The sequence below is a fragment of the Brachionichthys hirsutus genome, chromosome 3, assembly GCF_040956055.1.
Source record: "Brachionichthys hirsutus isolate HB-005 chromosome 3, CSIRO-AGI_Bhir_v1, whole genome shotgun sequence".
Taxonomy (NCBI): Eukaryota; Metazoa; Chordata; class Actinopteri; order Lophiiformes; family Brachionichthyidae; genus Brachionichthys; species Brachionichthys hirsutus.
In genome coordinates, this window is record NC_090899.1 from 5,940,755 (window position 1) to 5,963,434 (window position 22,680).

At 44.3% G+C, this 22,680-nt stretch overlaps 1 protein-coding gene across 1 annotated transcript in view; it reads right to left on the reverse strand.

The window, feature by feature from the left end:
* Positions 1-6,692: 6,692 nt before the first annotated feature.
* Positions 6,693-22,680, reverse strand: part of efna3b (ephrin-A3b) — a 44,206-nt gene continuing 28,218 nt past the window's right edge. The window contains exons 2-5 of the mRNA XM_068760039.1: positions 13,517-13,809; positions 11,580-11,645; positions 10,636-10,713; positions 6,693-6,811 (exon numbers count right to left, since the gene is read on the reverse strand). Of these exons, the coding sequence (XP_068616140.1) occupies positions 6,693-6,811; positions 10,636-10,713; positions 11,580-11,645; positions 13,517-13,809 (556 nt within the window). The remainder of the gene's footprint in view (positions 6,812-10,635; positions 10,714-11,579; positions 11,646-13,516; positions 13,810-22,680) is intronic.

A 22,680-nucleotide genomic window follows, 5' to 3' on the forward strand; every position in this document is an offset into this window, starting at 1 on the left:
GTTTGGAGTCCATCTCTACGGAAATCCAGCCGATAATCCGGTGATTAAAGGATAAGGAGAATCAGACATGGCTGGTTGGAGGTCCGGTTAAACCACACAGGGCTCATTCATAACATTAAATTACATTTTCAATTTACACACTTTGAAGTCTTGGGACTTTCATTACTGAACCTTCGTCTCCATTGTGCATTTAAACGTTTGTGCGATGTGTATTGTATGGATGTGAGTGTCCGACATGCTGACTCTCTTCAGTTTGGGCTGTACAGATGCTGTCTGAGAAAAAGAGGATTAAAGCTAAACTTAGAGAGAAGCACATGTGATGAGAGGAAGAGGGCAAAAGCCAGTCAGTGACTAACGGCAAAAGCACAAATCTGAGAGCGAGCGACAGTCAAAGCAGATGTTCTGGGGGAGGAACAGAAGATGGATAGACGTCAAAGGAGCTGGTGCAAAGTTGTCATGGGGATAAGCACCTTTCATCCGGGTGACGGATGAGGAATCCGGCGCAGGACAAAATATAAGATGGAAAAACAAATAGTAAAGAGTGGAACGCATCATACGTGTGTGTCTTCATGCTGACAGAGTCACCCTGCATGTTCAGTTGATTACATAATGCATGTTAAGGGCGGCTTGCATGTTCATGTAGTGAGGAGGGTGTTAAATCCGGCACCATTAGGCAGAGTAGGAAGCCTGCTTCAGTCACCACGGCAACATGAATGAGGCAGCATCGGGAGCAGTGCCAAGATTATCTGTGTCATATGGGCTAGTCCAGCAGGGTCTTGTGAAAGATTGAATTTGGGTGGGTTGGAAGAAAAGTTGACTTTTCCATTGATTTGAATGGAGAAAAAAATATATATATAAAAAAGCTACATATATTTTTTTAAATTTATGCGGTAGAGAAATGAAAGGTCACAGCCAAGCACGACCTTAGAGAGCTGAAAGGTTCCGGGAGCTCAAAATATGCAGGCGTAGCAAAAAGCTTTACATTAGGCCTCACATTCACGCTGGAGTGGGCGACTGCTGCCATGCAAGGCGCAGCCAGGCCCACTGGGAGCAATATTTGGGGTGGGTATTTTTAAACAGTGTAAAAGAAGAGAATAGTAAAGACCTGAGTGGCGGTTGGTTCCGGTCCGGTCGAATGCCATGTCTTCAGCGATGTTACATTGATTGTCACAGCTTGAGGCAGGCCTGTGCTTTTCCATCCAATAACATCTCTTGTCTTCCAGATGCTCCTCCTGCAATCAGCTCATCCCGGTCACCTGTGCTCCCGTGTTCACCTGCAGCTGATCTGTCATCAGCCCGGACTCTACATACACTCAGCTCAACTCTGATTTGGCAGATTCTGAGTCAAGGGATGAAGAAATGACAACTGCATGAAAAACATATCCACAGCCCTTGTTTTGAAACTCTGATCTTTGTTGATGACTCATAAGGTTGAGATGATGAACACATGATTCCAAATGCTGGGAGTTGATTCCCAGCATTAATGTGTAATTGCTAAAGTCACCATTAAATTGATCCCGGTAAAGCAGCGTCACCATAGTGTGTGCTGCATGTATAGGTGGCCTCCTCACGGTGATACACTCACCAGACTGCCCGGTGCTTCTTTCAGAGGCACGTTGATCAGCAATTGTCACAGGATTTTGTTTGACAAAGACTGAAAACTGTTTTCTGACTGTTCCGGTTTTAGTGACAATGGTGTTTGCGGAGGTGTGCACGCTCCGAGGGCTTTCCAGTAATGGGTGTGCTTGTTTTTTCAGATTTAGCCTCTGTAGTTATATCCTAACCCTTTAAATCTTTTTTGAGAGGGGCTCTGTGCAGCAAAACTTTGTGTGTTTTGATTTAGATTAATATAAAACAGGCTTCTTTTCAGCTGAACCATTGTGTTTTTAGTTAATCTCAGATGAGAGGGTTTTTTTTTTATGCTGTTCAATTTTGTAATATGTTTTTTTTTCTCAAAGCTAAAGGTTAGCCATGCAGTGGATACATTTGATTGTAACGTCAGGTGTCCTCACTGATGAGTAAAAAAATCCTTTTGTAAGCAGCTTCATATTCACGAGACTGCCCAAGCGCAACATTGGTTTCACGGTAAAACAAACACAATCAGAGAAGGCAAACTTCTTCTCTCATCAGACTAACTCATTTGTGATGAATGAATGCAGACAGTTGTTAAATTTGAACAACATTTGCAGAAGCTTAGGATGGATAATTGTTGTACAATTTTCCACATGGCTGGAATGTGAAGGTTTGTGTCCTTGCCCACCTTTGAGAAGCAACAGTAGTATCGCTACATGAACAAATAAAATGTTAAATCACAACCCAGGGAAATAGAGCTGAATGTGTGATCCATATAACCCCAATTACACAATTGACGTTGTGGCTGTAATTAATTTATTCAGATACAGGCTTTCGACGCATCTTGGATGCCGTCAACCGCAAAGTGACTGAATAGCGACACCAAGTGGCCGGAGTTGGCTCCTCCAAAAAAATAATAAAAGAAGATGGAATAAAAAAAATGTTTTACTGCAAATTTCAACCAAATGTGCTTTTCAAAGTTGGATTGTTCCTTTTTTTGGTGTGTGTGGCTGTATCAGCATTAATATATGATTATATCACTACTAACTATAAATTAATCTTGTTAAAATGTCATGGTGTTCATGTCACACTGAAGCGAGTCACTAATTCTTATGAAAAGGCAAACTGACGGTTATGGGAATGTGATCTGTTGTGCAGCCAATCATAGCCCTCATCCCAAAAGTTGACTCAGCAGATGCTACTGATTCATCGTATGGATCCTTTTCCTCAGGGATGATGATGTGTCTGTTTTCCAGAAAGAGATGATTAAACTGTTTTTTTGTTTGATTTTTTTTGCCTTGTGTAAGCAGGATGATTAGGAAATATTAGTGTATGATTCATTGCAGCGGTCATGGAGGCATTTGTCTTGAATACATACGTCAAAAAAAGGCAATGTGGGCATGAAATATTGATTCAAAATATAAAAAAGGAAGATGTTTCGAATGTCTCTTTATGAGACATTTGGAAGTCTTTCTCCACAGTGAATAAAGCAGTAACCGAATACTAAATATGTGTATGTGACGAGGCAAAGGAGGCCCTCCTCTGCTTTATGGCTAAAAAAAAGATTCCTCACAAAGATTCAATGTCAAAAATGAATCACCATGCAGCAGCATGGCTTGTGTCTGTGTGGGCTCCCTTCCGGTACTTCCTCCTTCCATCAGAAGCATGGATTATTGGTGAGTCTGTCCATGGGGGTGAATGAGTTTGGTGCCCTGTGACTTGCCCAGGTTGCACCCAGGCTCACACCCAAAGTCAGCGAGGGTAGGTTGCAGCCATCATCACAGACACATAATTTAATATCATCCTGCAGCTGGTCAAAGCTAGATGTATGCTAAAGGAGCAGGCTGAGACACTTCCATTAGTATTTTCTTTTCGGTGTATGAATTAAAGGTTTACTATTTGAGTCCAATTAAACTGCAAGCAACATGAAAAGATGGAAAGTATTCATAGCCCTGTTTCAAGCATATAGGGATTTGGTGTTTCCCTCAAATATAGGGCGGTCGGGTCCAGACAGGTACACACTGCTGGCCCGTCCCATCGGCATTCAAATGATGGGCTGACGATTGAGGCGCTTATCTCTCCTAATGGGATCAAGTAAAGGTATTACTGCTGAGGGAAAGCATTTCCACAACAACTTTGATATGGAAAATTACATTTGTTAGCTCCCAAACAACATAATCTAGAGAAAACTGAACAGACCACGTAAGACCTTTCCTGCAACCCCACGATCTGTTGCCTATAGCTTTTCAGATCCTCAAAGACAGAGTGAGCAGCAGGAGGGGGGGTTAGACAAGGGAGACAAATAAAGAGCCCAACACACGTTGTGAAAAGTACGATTTGTAAGCTTATTATTTTGTTATCATGATTCTTGTTATAACCTCTGTTATGGTTTGTTCAGTTTACAGTTTATTCTCAAGTTCATTTAAAGTCATTCCAGTCGAAGGTAAACATGATTGTAATTGTTGTTTCCAACACTATTAAATGCTTTTTTTATTTTGCCAGACAACAATCAGCCGCACACGCACACACACACAGATGTGGGGATAGCAGAAACAAAGAGACTGTTGCTCTCTCTCACACACACACACACACACACAAACCAAGGCAGACATCATTTCATCCCAGAGCTCCTGCGCTTAAGTCTTCTGACACACACACACACACGTTCAGGTGGAGCTCAAACACACACTTGCTTGCTCTTGTGTCTAAGTTCTTAAGTGCAACTTCTTGAAGAGTGATTTACCCTCCACCCTCCCACTCCACAATGAGACCCCAAATCCTGCCCGCTCACCCTCCCACCAAGAGTCATACGTACACCTGGGCTGGGTCACACGCAATGATGCTGCAAAACGACAAAATGCAGTTTGATATGAACTCTTGTTTAGATAGCAAGGGCAATTATACAGTTAACTGACCAATAGGTTTGGAGGAAAAAAAGCTAATGGACTACGAAACTCAATGATTTGCATCAGTGGTCCCTAAACTGGATCCCAAAAGGGCTGCAACAGAAATCCTGAAAATGATCTTCTGCACAAATTCTGATTTATTATTTCAGATGTTTCCAAATGTTTGAAGAATTACAAGATAAATTTACCAAATCAGAAATTATAATCACTGCCTGGTTGAAGTAACGTTTGAATCACTGAAGATGTAGTTTGTCAAATCTCAACCAATTCAAAATCATTTCCAGGCCTTTTTTATTTGTCCTTTATACCTTTTATTATATGTTAAGTATTTGAAGGCTGATAGTCCAATCCAAGCTGTTTCTCCAACGGGACAAATGATCTTACCATACTGTGTGTAATCTGTGGTTTCCCTGCAGGAGGCTGTGGGCAAAAAGGGGCTGGGAAACACAGCTGAACATTATTTTGCAGCATTGATATTTGTAGAAATCATATTCCAAAAGAAAACAAAATTACAACAGCAATAATCGGCTGACTGAGACACTCACAGTGTGCAGCCCAAGTTTACATATGGCTCAACCCACCCAGCTTTCACCCCTTGAGATAACCAACATTACACCACAGTAAACTCAACAAAATAAAAAAAACAGACAACCATAAGGAAACTGAGATCTGAGTTCATAAAAATGTTTACATCACATTCCACCATGGCAAGTGTAAAGACATTTGAGATCCACTCTTTGTCCTTTATAATTAAACGAGGACGTGTAAACGCACGCCGCTGCTCCGGAGCCTGGTTGGCCACTGATCAGCTCACAGTCTGTCATCATCATGATCATTACCTTCATCATTGTTAATAGCGATTATGGTAAGCCATCAATGGCAGAATGGGGTAACCATGGTGAATAAGGTGCTAGTTGCTATGGAAACGTTATTCTGCAGCACCCGACCGGTACAGTTGATTGGATTCTGACTCGCACCTCTCCACCAGAGCACTTGGATTGTTCTACTTGTTGCTTTAGTTGTGTTTTATTTTTATCGTTTTTTTTTTTTTTTTTAATACTTCTAAGATGGTACAGGATGTGAACGCATGTTCAGACTCCACCATTTCAAATGGTCTCTTTCACTCACAACATTCACACATGATTTGTCCCACACAAACAAACACTCACACGGCAACACCGAACTGTTTACATGTGGCATCTGACAAATGGGTCGACACAGATGCTGCCGCAGCGCCGATGGGTGGCGAGTTTCCTGTTGTCCCAGTCTCGTCTCTGTCGGTTGATGCTTGCGTGAGTGACTGTCCTCCTTCCTTCCTTCCTTCATCCCTCCTCTCCTCTGAGAGGATGAGAAGAAGGCAGTATTGCTGAGTGTTTCCATGGCTACTACGTCGTAGCCATCATGTGCTTGATTAACCTCAGAGATGACAGAGGACTGAGTGCTTCAGAGGCGGGACACAAAAGTAACACAGCAACAAACAACGATCGGGACACTCTGTGTCAGTGGCACATTTACATAACCGGCCCCCCTTCCCTCCACCCCCAGTGAATAATTCAACGTTTAAATGCTTTATTCCCTCTGACCCCATCCCGTCCTGGCCGTAGGGACGTGCTGGAGACTGATGGTGAACACAGGATGACACAGCAGAGTGAAGGTGAAAACTAAAACACTGGAGTCCTATATTGTGTTTATGGACTACCAGCTACTTTGACTAGTTTCCTTCGGAGGGCCATTGCAGGCGGATCCTTTCCTCCTCTTCCGTGGACTGGGACAAGTTCCCGTCGTCAATTATCAACAACAGCAAAAAAAAAAAAAAGGCAATTTCAGTTCAGTTTTGCTGAAATCGGTTTGATTCCGTTCATTTGAGTTCTTGTTGCAAGAAACTATGGCAACTAGCCCTAAGGAAGTGTTACAGCCAATCACATCCAAGGGAATGTCCTTAAATGGTTTTCAGTTGGGTGGGTGGATTGGATGCGTTTCCATCTTTTTGTTGAGACTTCCGCCTCGACTCTTGTGTTGTACACGTGGTTTTTTTGTGGTGTGCAGGTTTTCACCATACTCAACTAATCTTTTGCTTTTTGCTCTATTTGTTGTAACTTAGCTCTCCTCTCTGCTAGCCCCCCCCCCCCTCAACCCCACAAACTCTCCCACCAGCTGATACTGTACACCTTCCCTAGGCTAGTTGGCATGGTGATGGCGATGGGATGGCCGTTGCTAGGAGATAAAGAGAGTGGCCAGAAGGAGCATCGTCACGGTGAGGAGAAGGCGATCCCTGGACGGGCTGTTTCCGCTAACGCTCTTCTCCAGCTTGGGAACGAATGGATTATATTCATCTGTGAAAAAAAAGCAAAAATACACACACACACACACACACACAAAGAAAGGACAGTTATTTATTTTTCCATCTCAGTGATATCGTGTTGCAAAAGGAAAATTCAAAGAAAAGACAAGTTTATCTGCGCTTCTAATTGTACCCTGATCTGCTTACGCAGCATGATTTCAACTAAACACAACTCCACAACTCCATGAGGCAGACGCACACACAGGCACACTGAACACACAACAGCAGCATTTGAGCACAATGCAGCAGCTGTTATCAGAGGGCAGCTATTGTTCTAATGAACTGACACATCTCCAGTCACACGCTTGTATTGTTCTCCAGACACACATGCCGTATGCACTGCGACACCTCCCACCCCTCCCTGCAGGCACACCTGGCCACGTCCTACAGACAGCTCTTGTGTTGCGGACATGTCCAACTTTACGTCTCCTCAATGTGCAAAAACACAAGCCAGGCAGTTGTCTGCATGCCTGCGCTTACGAGACACGCGTGCAGCCAGACACACACCCTCTCGTCACTCGATTAATAAGAACCCCGGAGGCCAGACAGAATCAGAATGCGTCTGAACACAGGACAGACCATGCTCATTAGGAACTATTGTGTTCAAGGTCTGATGCCATGCAGAGTTTCCACTCAGCATCATATCTAGCTCCAGAACATTTCCAGCTGCTCTGCAGGTCAGAAGGCAGATTAATGAGTGGCGGACACCTGGTTTTGGAGATGGCGTCTCCTGGAACGCTCTGCTGGCTGCTCTAACGAGCTCGATGCAGTCATGTCGCTCAGGCTAAACACTCGGACTGCTCTGAAGCCAAGCCTGCAGCTGAGGTCAGGACACTGACTGAACAAACACAACAGCGCTGACCGGTTCGTGTTGCACGCATACACGATTAGATTGCCTCCTACTGAATGTCATAAAAGCATAATTATTGCTGCAAAAGTCCTGCCTAATGTTCGTGCTGGGGGTCACGTGACTGCCTGAAATGTTAGCAGCCGTCAATAAACACGAGAAAGCTGTGCAACGATCTGCTTTAACTAGTGTGTGTGTGTGTGTGTGTGTGTGTTTGTGTGCGCGCTACATTTTGGAGCAGGAAAGCATCCATCTGATAATTAGAAGCGCAGACACCTAGAGGCGTCCATGAAATTGAATGTCATGTTGACAAGAACAAGGAGATATCTGTGTTGAGCGAATCCGAGTGTGTCTGTGCGAACATTTGTCAGGAGACATCGACTGCAGTGGTTCAGTTTATGCTCATATATTTATTTTATTTATTTATTTACTTTTATGCAACCTAATTGTCATTATGTTAAAGCACTGAATTTCATAGATAATGAGCGGCCTAGGTGACGCACCAACATGTCTATTGTTGTGCAATTCAAGTCCTTTCACGAATATCAAAATAATGATCTGTAATTGCTGCTGTTAGAGAGTCGTTGATTCCACCGCGTAGTCATCCTGTTCATAGTTCTAATTTGGGATGTTTTCAGGTCAGAACGTCCTCTTTTGAGGAACGGGTCATAAGGCCCTCTTACTTCAGCAAAAACAAACACATAAAACGTGAAAACATGATATTAGTGAACAGAAGAAATTCAATTCCTGCTTTCATTTTGTCAGGAAATGTTATTTAAAACATGGATCTCTAAGCACTAATTAACTTTTTACTATTTGAGCAGCAGGCAGAGTGAAACGGAAAAAAGAAAATCTGGACTCTACTGTCAGTCAAAGAAGAGGTAATCACTACAATAAACCCCATTAAAGGAAAAGCTCCTGCGTTGCCACGCTAATGGCCGACCTGATCGTCACATGCAGTAACGCGAGCCAACAGGGTGGGTAAATGAGTATCCTCCCACTGAAAGCTGTCAGTAATCACATGGCTGCACGGGAGCTGCGAGCAACGATCCATCTGCGCTGTAAATTAGATCCAAATGAAATCTAATACTGGAGGCCGTATTCAGGAGGGAGCCGCTGCTCAGCTATAGGAACTGATTGAAAGGGGCAGCGGCCAGGAAATCAACTGTGAGCAGTGAAGGGCGGAGAGAAGTTTACCACACGAGCCTGCAACATTCAGCTTCGTTAAACATCTTTAACCTGAGCGGTTTCCATGTTGCCTTGCGTGCGTGCACGTGCCGCAATAATTAAAACTAGATTTGATGAAGACGTGACAAGGAGGAGGGAAAAAGCAGCTTGTTTTTAGTTCTTTTCACAGCTCTCCACTGATTTCCTCCCTCCCTTCTGCCCCACTTCCATTATTCTATTAATTTAAAATGCACCATGGCACAACGGGCGAAAATGCCCCGTAGAAGCAGGGGCAATTTGTGCTTCACTAATGTTTCAGCTGTTTCCATGTGGACAACATTTCTTGTCTGTTCAAGTGCATCCAAGTCAATTATGTGGCAACAACAGCACCTTTTACTGCATAATGATGTGCAACTTGTCATTGGGTGGAAAATAACATTAACAACCTCACAATAAAAATGTAATGGCATTATATCTCTATTTTATTATGGGCCACGTCACTGAAATGGCAGATATAATCAAGGATTAAAACTGTTTTGGAGAAAGAAAAAAAAGAGAGAGAGGGGAAAATAACTTCTATTTCACACATCAAGAAGTGAATAAACTGAATTTTGGTGACTTTCCCCTCCGCTGCACTACTCCGGGAGGAGAAATGGAGGATGGAATTAAAGGTGGGAGGATGAGGAGTGGAAGCAGAGAGGAGGCAGGAATAAGAGAGAAATATGGAGGCGGGGGGAAAGAAGTGATGAATTTCCACAAACTCAAATGACTTGCAAGCATTGGCAGCGAGCGATGAGTTTTCACGACGGTTATGAGAACAGACTGATTGATGACACGAGATCATGCATGCGAGCCTGCACCCACGCTCTGATCAGCAGCAACAACATGGGGGCCGTTTCTTACAAGCTGCACTGGAGGAGCGTCTGACAGCAGACGCCGTGATTGATGCCGCGGTGCCTGTGCAACCGGTGGCAGCTCGGTCGACCGATGCTGCTGTTGCCCAACTGTGTTGCTGACGCCAGCACAGCGAGGGGGCAAACACAAAAATGTAAACGGCTGTCTTTAAAGCTCAGCTTACTTAAAACCCCGCATTTCACTCTTTTCCAGTGCAAAGACATTTTAGCAAGTCTCTCAAATGCTTATTTTCTGGGTGATCCTTTTAACCATTAATCCCTGAAGTGCATCATTTTTCAGCAGTTTTGCCGTTGCGTGAACTTAAATCAAGATCTCTTTAGGAAACAGCAGATCACCCCCTGTGTCGTCACGGCACCAGTCTCATTTCCATTTTTTTTTTCAACCCATCGTTTTAAACTCTTAAAATCTAAGTGGGACACATTCTGCTTTTTTGTTTTGTTTTTTTACCTGACAATCTAGATAAGTGTCTGTCCCGACTACCTCGCTGGTGGAGCTTGTTAGCCTGACGGGAAGAATTTCTAAAAACCTATTTTCACTTCCAATACTCAGGTGATGCTGCGAAAAAACAATATCCGCCACAGAAGAAGCCGAAATGAGCCGCTGACCTAAAATAAGACAGTAACGGACGGCTAAAGGAATTCTAGTTAAAAGAATTTACATTGGGTTAAAAATAAAGACCCAGATGTTTGAGCCACTGTAAAAACAACCCGTTAAATTAAACGTGGCAGCTTGAATGCGAAATGTGTTGCTTAGTAGTTGACACTGATGTGATCTGAATAATAACCAGAGTTCAAATGCAGGTGTGGCAGACAGGTGTGTTGCGCAATTACTCACCATGACTCACCATCGTGTGAATAGAAGATAATATGTGTGTGTGTGTGACTCACCAATATCGTCAAGTTTTAGGCCTGGTCTAAGCGTGTAGTCTGGTTCTGTGGGCCCTGGCTCGTCATCCACATCAGAGGCTGAAAAAAGAGCGAGAAGAAATTGAGAGAGACAGAAAAAGAAGCAGGGAGGGTGGAGGGGTTAAACCATCGCTCCAACCCAAAGGATTTTAATTACATCCAACTTGGCATCCTGACAGAAACATGTGAGAGAGCAGCAAGGGTGTAGAAGTAAAAAAAATAAAAATAATGAAATCCCCAGGCAAGCAGACTGACAAGCCAAAACATCACCAGCAGAGAGAGGGGGAGAGAGAGAGGGAGAGAGAGAGAGAGAGAGGGAAGGGAGGCAGATCAAAATGAAAAGAGGCAGCTTGAGAAAAAGGAGGGAGGCGATGTAAGAGAGGTTAACGCCACAGGATGGTGGAAGTTAAAAAGACCGGACAGGCCAGGGATCAAAGTGTGTGAGTGTGTGTGTGTGTGTGTGTGTGAGCGAGAGAGAGAGAGGTGTAGATGGCTGAGTGATTGAAGGGAAGCCAGAGAGACAGTGAGAGAGTTTAGCACTACACAACCACCCACTGACCCCACACAGCAATAAATAAATTCTGACAGGGACTAAGGGAGGGAGAGGAGAAGATGGAGGCGGGGGTGAGGGCCTCCAAAGCTGGAGCCGCTCCTTTCTGCTGCTGGGGAGGGAAAGGAGAGACAGAAAGAAAGGGAGAGCGAGAAAAGGAGAGAAAAAGCAGAGCGAGGGGGGGGATTGTGTGCTGCGAGTGAAAATGCTGCAGGGGAAACTCAGTATTAATAGGTCCGCCTGTTACAGACTGTATTTAGATTGTGTATACATCTGTATGCAAGCGGTGTGTGTGTGTGTGTGTGTGTGTGTGTGTGTGTGTGCGTGACTACCAGATGGGTGGAGCTACTGGCTACAGACACAGCGATAGACTCACCCATGGAGCAGCAGACGTACACCCGTAGTCTCAGACAGCTGCGACCGTGGTGATGGGTGGGCGTGGCTGGAAGAACACAAAGTGCACAGTAGCTGACAACAACGCACAAGCGTGTGTATTCATCCACAAAGCTCTTAATGCAGCCCTGCTATGTTAGATGGTTACCGTGTTAAACAGAGCGGACGTCGGGGGGGGGGTGTCAAATGTGAGCGTTCCGCATTACACAGCGTTTCTAGTTAATTAAAAACACTAAAACAGCAACGTAAAGGTACTCCTGCATGAAATATATAACTGAAGTTAGAGTGCTGGAAAAAAAGCATTCAAATAAATGCGGATTGGTTTTAAATGAAACCACACGAGCTGTTTCAGGGGTGAAACGATTGTTCGGAGGACGCGTCTGAAACACGACTCTAATTACACGTCTTCGAAAGACATCAACAGCCATAAAGGTTGAACACAACTCATAAAGTTAAGTTCAAGTGCCTCTTAATACTACAGTATTACAGTACAATACTACAGTAATACTACAGGCTGAGTGAACCACTGGCTAATATCTATTTTCGCAGACAATTTTTAAATACGATGACACAACATGATCTAACGAACGTCGTTTGTGATTAACGGCTCTTATATTACGGCACAGCGGACTGAATGCACGATGATTCTCAGGAGCCAGGCTCCGCCCTAAAAACGTACCGCCCACAGGCTTAGCGGTGAATGTTTTTAATGAAGGGTACCAGCACAGAATTTGTAATGTAAGGCAAGGCACTTAGAGCTCCTCGTTTTTTGCCAAACCAGACTTCAAAACATAAAACAGCAGCGTAGGTTCGTTTGTTCGGTGGCCAACAGCTCGTCTAGACTCGAGGACGGATGCACTCAGCCAAAATCAAATCTCATCAACTTCTGATTTGAAATACTTAGAAAAACTTTTGATTGGAACCAGCGGCTGTGTTTCACCGTGTTCAGCAAATGTAATTAAGTGAAATAAAAAAATTAAATAAAAACCCCTCATTGACAGCTCAGAACACCGGCGGATGAGTCGGACTAAAGTCCAAAGAAATGCTGGATGAACATGAAAAATACGCTGAACATACGGCGTCATAGCAACGAGGCAACGCTTGGTTTTATGTGTAAAAAACATGTTGCTGATCTTTCTGAATTATTTAAGCCTGAATCTTATTCCTTTTTAATTCCCCCCCCCATGGAAGAAATTCTTTCCCAGCATTCCACCCATCCTATTTTCCTGTTTAGGTCTTAGAGATTGGGTCACGTCTGCATTCAGTATATTGTTTATTCAGCTCATTGTCACGGCGACTGAATCAAAGCCTCATTTATCTTGTCCTTCCAACTTTCACAAAACATCTGTTGTGAAAAATGGCAACTGAAAATTTACATTTTCATACATTCATATAATTCAAACAATATAATCACGTATGCCTATTTAAATTCTAATAATTCTAAGTATAAGAAGGCGTTTCTTTGTCCTGGAGCAGAGCAGAATTTTTCTTTGTTGTTTCAGATAGAAATCAATTCGTAGAAGCGTCTCCTTCAACGTGATGTAGCTTAAACTGAAATGAGCACAGCACTCGTCACACAGCCATTTATCCCTGGCCTGGGAGGTTTGCCGTGAATGGCTTTACGACGAGCTAATAGCTAATTATTTATACCATGTTTGTTATATTGGTGTGAAATGTCTCGCAAGTTAATTTGATTCACCATCGACAGAATGGATGAAGTCTGTTTCACTGCAGGGTGATGTGATTAGATGTAAAAAGCAATCAATCAGGACTTTGGCTAATCAGCCGAGTAATCACAACAGCACATTTAACAATAAGAGAATAATAACGTGGTCATTCTTCTGCTGTGATCTGATTTAGAGCCCTGTGTCTGAGCGCAGGCAGGTTCATGCTGTATTGATCTAGTCTGATCCCACTCACAGATGTAGTAGTACTCCTGTCCCACGTGGAACTCGTAGCCGAGCGAGAAGGCGCTGTAGCGCTGGAACTTCTCAGAGAACTTGATGGGCGCGTGGGGGGCGTGGGGTCGGTTGCACTCCCATCGCTTGAAGCCCAGCAGGGGGTCACAGTTCCTGTAGCCACGGTAACTGACCATGTAGAGGATGTACTGCTCGCCGGTGCCCACCATGCGCTGGCTGTCGTTGTAGTGAGGGCAGTAAATGTCCAGGTAGTCGTTGACGTTCACCTGCATCGTGTAGCCCTCCCTGCGCAGACTGGACAAAGGAAGAGAGGAAGCACAAACACATTTCAGATCATTTGAATATTTATGCTCATCAATCTGTTTTTTGGTTTTTTTAGATCATGTTTCCCATCATGAAAAAAAAGAAATTCCCCCCAGTCTGATTTTAGAACTGTGTCACACGCACCTCTCCGGTCCACATGCACAAAAGTAAACGCCTCATTCCTGCACCCTCCTAATGCATGTTCCATACATCCCGACATCTCAGTATGCTGCGTCTCGTATCGACGCTGTTCTAACGGAATGCTCCCCGGGGTCAAACAAACCTTTTTTTTTTTAGTTATTGAGTTATTATTAACACAAAGCAGGTGTGTGTGTGTGTGTGTGTGTGTATTATTAGCTGAAGGGTTGCTGCATGCAGAGAATGCAGAGCTGGCTCTTCAGTATGAACCAGAGGCCCCCGGGGCCACAGCTCCTTCTCCCGGTGTCAGCGTGCCGTTGTCCCCTAACCCCAGCGCTCGTACATCAACCTGAACGCAACGCTGCGCTCACGCCAGCCGTCAATGTCCTGGCCACGTCCCCCCCCCCCCCTCTCTCTCTCTCTCCCTCCCCAACGCTCATATATCAGCATCAACCCTAAAAAAGATTTGGCTTGACAGGAAGATAAGGTTCTGATTCGGTGTCTGGAAGTGTACGTGTGTGTAGTTTGTGTGACAAAGTAAAATAGATTCTTTCCCGACATCCAAAAAACCTTCTTTTTCTCCCCGTCACTGAGATGAGCCCATAACTGTGTGACAGAGACAGGCTGCTGTTGTAAATCTTACACACACTGATGGGCACGTGCATGCACACACCGACACACACACACACATAGATACATGGCCCCAAATGTGAAAGTGGTGGCATCATAAAATCACAAGGGGGCAGCAGTGTGTCGTCCTGAGCTGGCGCTTCCTCGCTCGCTCTCTCTCTCTCTCTTTGCCAGTTCTAGGCCACGTCTCCAGGGAGATTATTAGTCAATTATTAAATGAAGATCGAAACACTGCTCCCGACGTCTCCCTCTCTCCGTCACGTCTCCCTACAAATCCTCCCTGAATCTGTCTTTCTCCCTGTGGTCTACATTTCTCTCATCCCTTTCTCCGCTGGTAACACGAGGGTGAGATGGATTGTCCAAGGTCTCTCCACTCCTCTTCCCCCTTTCCTTGCCTGCTGAACAGATTTACTTCCTGTGGTATTAGCTGTAGCAGAAAATGCTTTGAGGGAACTATATTTGTAGTGGATGCAGAGAGAGAGAGAGAGAGTAAGGGACGAGTCTTGCTCCACCGGGGAGGTGTGAATATACAGAGACAGAATAGAGCAGAAAAAAGGATAAAAGGTATTCAGAGTTTTCCACTCTAAAAAGTTGAACTTGATGAAGTGATAACAGTAGAAAAGACGAGGGGGGAGTCTATTTGAGGGGTCTGAGGGCTATTCAGGGTAGCAACTTGATCGGGTATATGCTGGTGTGTGTCCGTATGTGTGTGTGAGAGAGTCTGCTTTGGTTTGTGTGTGATGTCCTCACCTAACCTCACCTGGAAGTGCAACAAAAACAGGGAATCCACCACTTTTAACTCAAAATCTTATGTCGCAATAATACACATTGAATTACGCAATGACTTCAAACCGTCATGTAGTTTCAAACTGTGGGTCTTCAGGAATGACACCAGACCAGAGAAATCGAATACCGTGTGTACAACACTCCCCAAATCCTTGGAATGACTTTGTAAAACTCGTCATATAATCAGGGATGCTCTTCTCGAATGCGGGATCTGTACCGGCCGCGACCTTTCAGAAGATAAAGTATGGGAGAGTTTTCGGTCACAAATTGATACAAACCAAATGGTGGCTTCCCAGAGAACATTCCAGTTCCAGTAAAATAAATGGAATGGCTGCTACTGGGTATCGTCCGGTTTTAATCAGTGACCGCTGGTGGGGGTTTTCAGGATGCTGCTTCTAGAACTGTGCTACTTGCATTGAAATAATTCAAAAAAAAGTGTTTTATTTTTATTTTTTATCATTCTTTATGATAAAAAAAACTGCAAACTGTTACAAGGACTTGTCACACATTTCTAAAGAAAGTGGAAAAGTGATTGTATGACTCGAGACCTGGATCCGCCTCTAAATGTAAACAACTACTGCTTGAATAGAAGAGTTAATTAAATGAATCTCTTAAAAACATTATGATGAAAGTGTGTGAAATCCTTTGTACGTAAAAAAAATAAAAAAATGTTCCTCCGTATTTCATTCAATGATCACCAGAAAGCCAAAATGAGAAGAGACAGATATAAAGATGCAGACACTAAGGTGGAGGAACTCACCCAGTGGTACGTTCCGTTCTCCCGCTCCTAATGCCTCCCTACACTTTGGCCTGGAATCGCTCTCTCTCTCATAAGAAATACCTCTGAGGAGCAGAGCAGGAGCTTCCGGGAGCAAAGGACCGCCAGAGGGTCGGAGTGATAGAAGGATGGAGCGAAAGATTTATGGGATGAGTAGATAGGTATAGATGGGGTTAAAAGCTGCAGAGTCTGGCCACCAGGGAGCAGAGGGCGATAGAAGGAGGAAGACGAAGATCAAAGTGGGCCTGGATCAATGTCACTCCTGTAAAACCACATCAGGGAGCGTGATGGAGGGTTAGAGCCTACGCTGGCCATATCACAGTCGTAGGCAACATAATGCCAAAGTTGCCCCCTCCTTCTATTATCTCCTCGGCCTGTTGGAGCACTTTACATCGATAAAACACTTTGACACTAAGATCAAGCGTTCCTTTTTGTAACTGGAGCATCAGGGACCAGTTTACTCCGCCTCCCTCCGGCGTTAAGACGGCTGGGTGGCGCTGAAGAGAGCGGAAGCTCAACGACAAAGTCACCGCATCGTGTTGGAGTGAATACGTAGCAGGCGTCTTGAAAGAACATCCCATCAGCCACTACAAGCGGATCCCCATTCTCGTCTTTAACCCGTCTCCTCAAAACAGAGGTACGAGGGGCTGCGGTCGAAATGGCTTATCAAAGACATCGGTAGAAGCGCTTACGTTTAGATAATGATCACAGACGTTTCTACAGCTGCAAACAAATACAACAGTCAGTCCCTGCAGCAGTTTGGCAGCGGGTTCCTTTCCTGCTGGAAATCAGATTAGATTGCTAGAATAGGCTAAAATAACACAAACTGCACGCAAATGCTCGTGGTTGTTGTCTAACATGGGATTATTGTGGGTAAAAATCCAAGTAAATAATGATTTGTCTGCATTAATGTCGAAGCGTTACACAACACATCAAAATGATAGATGTTCCAATTTTTAATGGTTGTTTGTAAAGATCTTTAACCTTTATGCATTTCTGTCACTGGGACAGAAGCCATCTTTCATTTGCACTGCCTCCGTTTGCAGTTTTCTGGGACGTTTCTGCGACCATCATTTCACTTCTCCTTTTTGACTCTGTATCTGAAACTATTTTGAAGAACCATCTGAAAGGCGACATGACCCTAACCCTAACGCATCAATCCCCCTAAAGAAATGGGTCACACTATCCGACACAGGAACAGCACATCGTGGAGGGCTAGGGCCAACGGTGAAGGCTAAATGGGAGAAGTGGGATTGGGATTAGGCCGAAACCGCAAAAACACTGTGGATGACAAAATCACCCAGATTAGTAAAACTGCTATTCACATATTTTCTAAACCAACCAAATGAGGTTAGTCTTATTTGAATGTGTGGGAGGACGTCCCTTCCAAAGCCAATCCGACATCAATCAAATTTCATGTTGCCAAGAAAACAGATGAAAAAGGAACGAGGAAGCGCAAAGCAAAATTATTTTAATGGTAAAAAAAATGGTTTAATGGTTAGCGCAGACAAGAGCTAACCCGCGCTGCCAGCCGTGATTTAAGACGGTGACTGGTATTCTAATATATTAGCATAAAAAATAAAAAGCGTGTTCAGATAAACCACAGCTGAAGAATGAAAGCAGACGCTTCTGATGGGCACAAGGTTGGGCTGGATTAGAAATGATTGCCAATCAGAATGTGAAAGACACTCGGCCTCCTGAGGGCGGAATCCTTAATCCGATCTCAGTTAAGGTACGGAGATGCTAACATTGTAGCAGGAGGACTCTAATCAGCAGGTAGAAAGGCAAATGGGAATCAATGACTTCCCCGCTCAATGGAAACTCCCACAGATCTGTAGCATCAATGAGGCCCTCATCAAACACAGACAGGAGTCCTTCCTACGGTTTCCTCGTGTTTCCAACTCCCTCTGCTCTGCCTCTCTCTCTCTCTTTCTCCTCTGTCTCCTTCCCTCCATTTGTTCTTTCTCTGTTTGCATCCAGGTTTGGCTTTTTCCTGAGAGAAAACACGCAGACTGTTGCACAAACCGCTCAGCAAAGATCCCGACGGGTTGCTGCCGGTGAGCTCTCTCTTTCGTTAATTGTCTGTCTCCTTTCAATATTTTACTCTACAACCCTCTATCTCCCTGAACTTGTAGGAGTGTTTGCGTGTGTGTGTGTGTGTGTGTGTGTGTGTAGAGGGTGTAGTCGTTGAGTAGGTTCTAAATTCTCCCCATTGAAATCGATACATGTCTGGAGTGTGTCCAATAAACTGGAATATGCAGCCTTCTGTCAAGGCCGCCACACACACACACACACACACACACACGCACACACACACAGTCCTGGCCTGCAGCGATGTTCGATCATTGATAATTGAACAAAGTATTACAACAGGGTTTCTTGCCAGGCGACTTCACTCGATGACACGAGCAGCCTTCTCTGGATCCCTCGCCATTCTTACATCTTGCTTCATCTTTCCGCTCTCGTTTTACTTCTCTCTCTAAGCACTCTCTCTTTCTTGTCCTCCCTCCATCATTCATCGCCCTCTGCCTACAACTACCGGCAGATACCGTGCAAGGCATCCGAAGCGACCTAATGGGAGGCATTATCAGGTTTCCATGAGGAGCCGCCTCTGTGACACATGAATGTAGTTTTAATCAATCAATTAGGCTTTACTTAGGGGATTCTTGTCCAAGCACAGATGGATGGATATGAAAGAATTGAAACAACTGCATGAAACAAACAGATGGCCGAAGCCGAGGTAAGAACATGTGCAGAAAGAGAAGGAGATCAGAGTGGGTGGATGGAAGACAGGAAAAGGAAGGCGATGAGATAAACCTCTGATTAAGACAAATGTTCTTTGACCTGTGAGTGAGAACGAGACTTGTGGTCTTTGCCTTAATTTGTGTGTTTATTGATTTGTTTTCAACCTTAATCTGTATTCCATTTCACACCCCTACCACCCAGCCGATTTTACGCTTCACAGGGTTTCTTTACTTAACAGCTAGATCCATCAGTCCCTGAAATGTCATTCACCAAGGATCTGCCGATACCGACCAATATTTCAACCCCCCCCCCCCTCTTATTTAATCCCTTTTGTCTCATCAATCCTTCCCAGGCCAGTGTTTCCCCAACATCTCATCCCATCACTGCTCCGAAAGCCCTGACAGGAGCGACGGCCAACAGAGGAGGAGGAGAGCACACAGGAGAGAACGAGAACGAGCGTGTATGTTCCCCCCTAAGCTCTCCCATGATTGATAGTGATCCTGTCTGATAGTTGTGTATAGACTCAGCACTCAGCGAGACATTACCCTCTGACCCGGCTATTGATTCTCGCGTTCGCCTTTCCAAAACACACGACACTAGTCTTGACCCCGCCTGGACAAAAAAAAAAACACGACACAAAAATACACACAGGCGCACACACTGGCCCGTGTGCACAGTTCAGCAGATTGATAGTTCGACTGTGTCCGTTGAAACCTGATCAATCTGCTGCATAACAATCTCTCTCTCCGCCTGCCTCAGACCACTTCCTGGCCGAGTCACATTGCACCCGTGTCCCGCTGACTGATGTGTTTGGGTCTGGGTCTTGGGGTTTGAATATCACCAATCTGGGGGGGGGGGGGGAGCTCCTTGGCTGGGATAAGCTTCGCCATAAAACAACAACAACAACAACAATAAGAATTCTCAGGTTGCTCATCTGAGACAAATTTAACCAGACTTAAAACGGAGAACACATCACCCCTCCGACACGCCTTCAAAAAACTGCACTGTAAATTCATCAGTTTATCTGACACGTCTTCCTTTTGTGTGGTCAGAGGTCATTTAATTTCTTTATTTATGTTTTAGGATATTAAAGGATGTGGGGGAGGAAACAGAGCTTGCAGGCAGCAGGGTAAGGCTGAATATGTTGTGTCATTCTTCAAGATGGCCTCGGTCGGATAGGATGTGCACACATTTCTTTACCTGCAAGATATCAGCTACCGAGGAAAACCATTATGACCTCACATCGATTCTCATCTGGGCAGAAGCTAAAAAACGCGTGTTCTTTGTGGCCGACTTGTGTAATCGAAGAATAAAATACCCCTTATCAACATCGAGCAGGTGAAGCAGACAGCCCAGAATGATTTGCAACCGCGCTTCGATTCCGGTCGGATATCTTAAACAGGATAATTTGGCCATTAAAGGGCCAAGGGGGTGAAGCCTTGCAGAGAAAAGAAAGACAGAGTGCTGTACCAATGGAGCTCCAGGCTAATGGGCTTCCAGGACAAAACCACAGCTGGCTTTCCATATTAGTCTCCATGACGACAGTAGAAGGCCGAGCTAGGGAACCATTGTGGCAAAAAAAAAAAGAGGGGGCTACAGGGGTTCATTACTTTGTGCAAAAACCCCATCTATCCCCTTTCTATTCACCATCACTTTGTCGCCCTAATGGCTAATTAAGCACCATTTATTACTATTCCACATTGTTACAAATCATCACACGGTGGCAAATTCACTTTCACACTATTTTCAGGAGGACAGTCTTTTTTTATTCTGTGTCAGTTTGACTGCAACATGAACAAAGCATTAAAGGTAAAAGCAGAAAGGGAGCAGGGGCGTGTTCCTAAGGGCTACAGGCCACATTCAGATCAGCCCACGCTGCGACCAGCTAGGCGTGCGGCGCGGCTTCATGTGTGTCCCAGAGCAGGGCTCGCAATCTAATGCCGCTTCAGGGCCAATTCGAGATTTACAAACGTCAAACAAAATATGAAAAATGACATCACATTAAACAGGGGGGGGGATTTCGAGACACCACTGAAATGACTCTAAACTTCATAGCGCTCACTGCATTAAAACGTTTTGGATAGAATAGAAGCTCTATAGTAGTAGAGTTCCTTGCATGAAATCAAATGTATGTAAATTGAAGTGTAGCTTGAGAAACATTAGAAATGATTGCACACATTGAACTACAACTGTTTGTGTGTGTGTGTGTGTGTGTGTGTCTGCCTGTCTGCCATCATTGAAGTTGTCATTATTTCATGATATGGCTGACTCTTTCCGCTGAAGACGAACGGACTCTATCAGACTTGACAGTCTATCAGTGGAACGTCCTTCTCTGATTTCTCTCTCTTACTCACCCCAACCAACACTGACTCTGTCCTGCTCTTCTCCTCCATCTGTCCATCCTTATCAGTGTCTTTCCATCTGTCTCTCGTTCAATTTTTCATTTCAGGTTCAATCTTTTTGATGTTCTCTCAGTCCTCTCCAATGACACCTCTCCCCCCCCCCCTTCCCCCTTTCTGTCTTCCTCTACTGGCCTTTCAATCTGTTGCTTCCCCCTCTCCCATGAAATCAATTCTCTTCTACATGGGGTGGGGGGGACACGTCAGTCATCATTGACACATGTTCCTTGCTTATATGTGCTTGTGTAAGGGCTCTATATATGAGGAAAAAGTGTAGCGCAGCTAGATTTTCCATCTGTTATTATTTAAAGGAATGAAATGTTTTTGTCTTCGGGATGCACAAAAGCAGACATAATGCATTTCTCATTGTAATCACGTTGAAGTTGTTCACAAGGCAAGAAAAATACACTTAGTGTCTCCACCTAAGCAGTTTTCCTGACATGAATAAGTGGGAAGTGAAAAACCGCCTCCCGTTTCTACACTCCTGCTGCAGCGTTGCAGTGACTGATCACTTTAATTTAAGTGGTAATCCACTCAGACAGCCTTTATATTTCATTACTCACTCCTGACTGCTATCCCAACACAAAGACAACATCGCCACAGCAGAAAGTAGAAAGATAAAACTTTATGGATTCCTTCGTTGAAATGATGCATTCAAATATGTAATATTGTGATTTCTCTCTCATTGCACGTTCTTCTAATAAACTTTGGAATCCCGTAGGTTCCATTCCTCAAGCTACTTCTTCTCCATAACAACCTCCTAAGTGTCAGGGAGTGCTTCTCTAGAAAGAATGGGAAATAAAAAAAGGTAACGGCGGAGCCGCTATTGTGCTTCATAAATGGGAATAGAAATTAGCAATTGAATTCATGTGAAGATGATGACGGCTATTAGATTAGCACACAGGCGAGCATGCAAAGTTTACAACATGGCTGATAACATAGAGGCCACATGGGTCCATTGATGAGCCGATTATCCACATGTGACATTAAGGTTTATGGATATGTAGGGGACTTTCTGGAAGGGTTATGAAACACGCTGTACTTATTCATACTTGGGCATTTATTGAAAGGGGACAAAGCGGTGAGATGTGAGCGGTCGTAAACTCAGCCCACGTCCCAGAGCAACATCCTGGCCGTATAAGCAAGGCCTGCTCTGCTCTACTTTGCTGCTGCAATATGAAATATGCATGGACCATAAAGAACATATGGGACATCTATCTCAATATCCGCAACACTAGACCATCAAAAAAGATCATTAAACCTAACACGCACCGATTGGTGTGCACACACACACACACACACACACACACACACACACAGAGAATAGCACATAAACATGCACTCCCACGCTGTGCATAATGGTTTATCCGTTTCAGTGCAAACTTT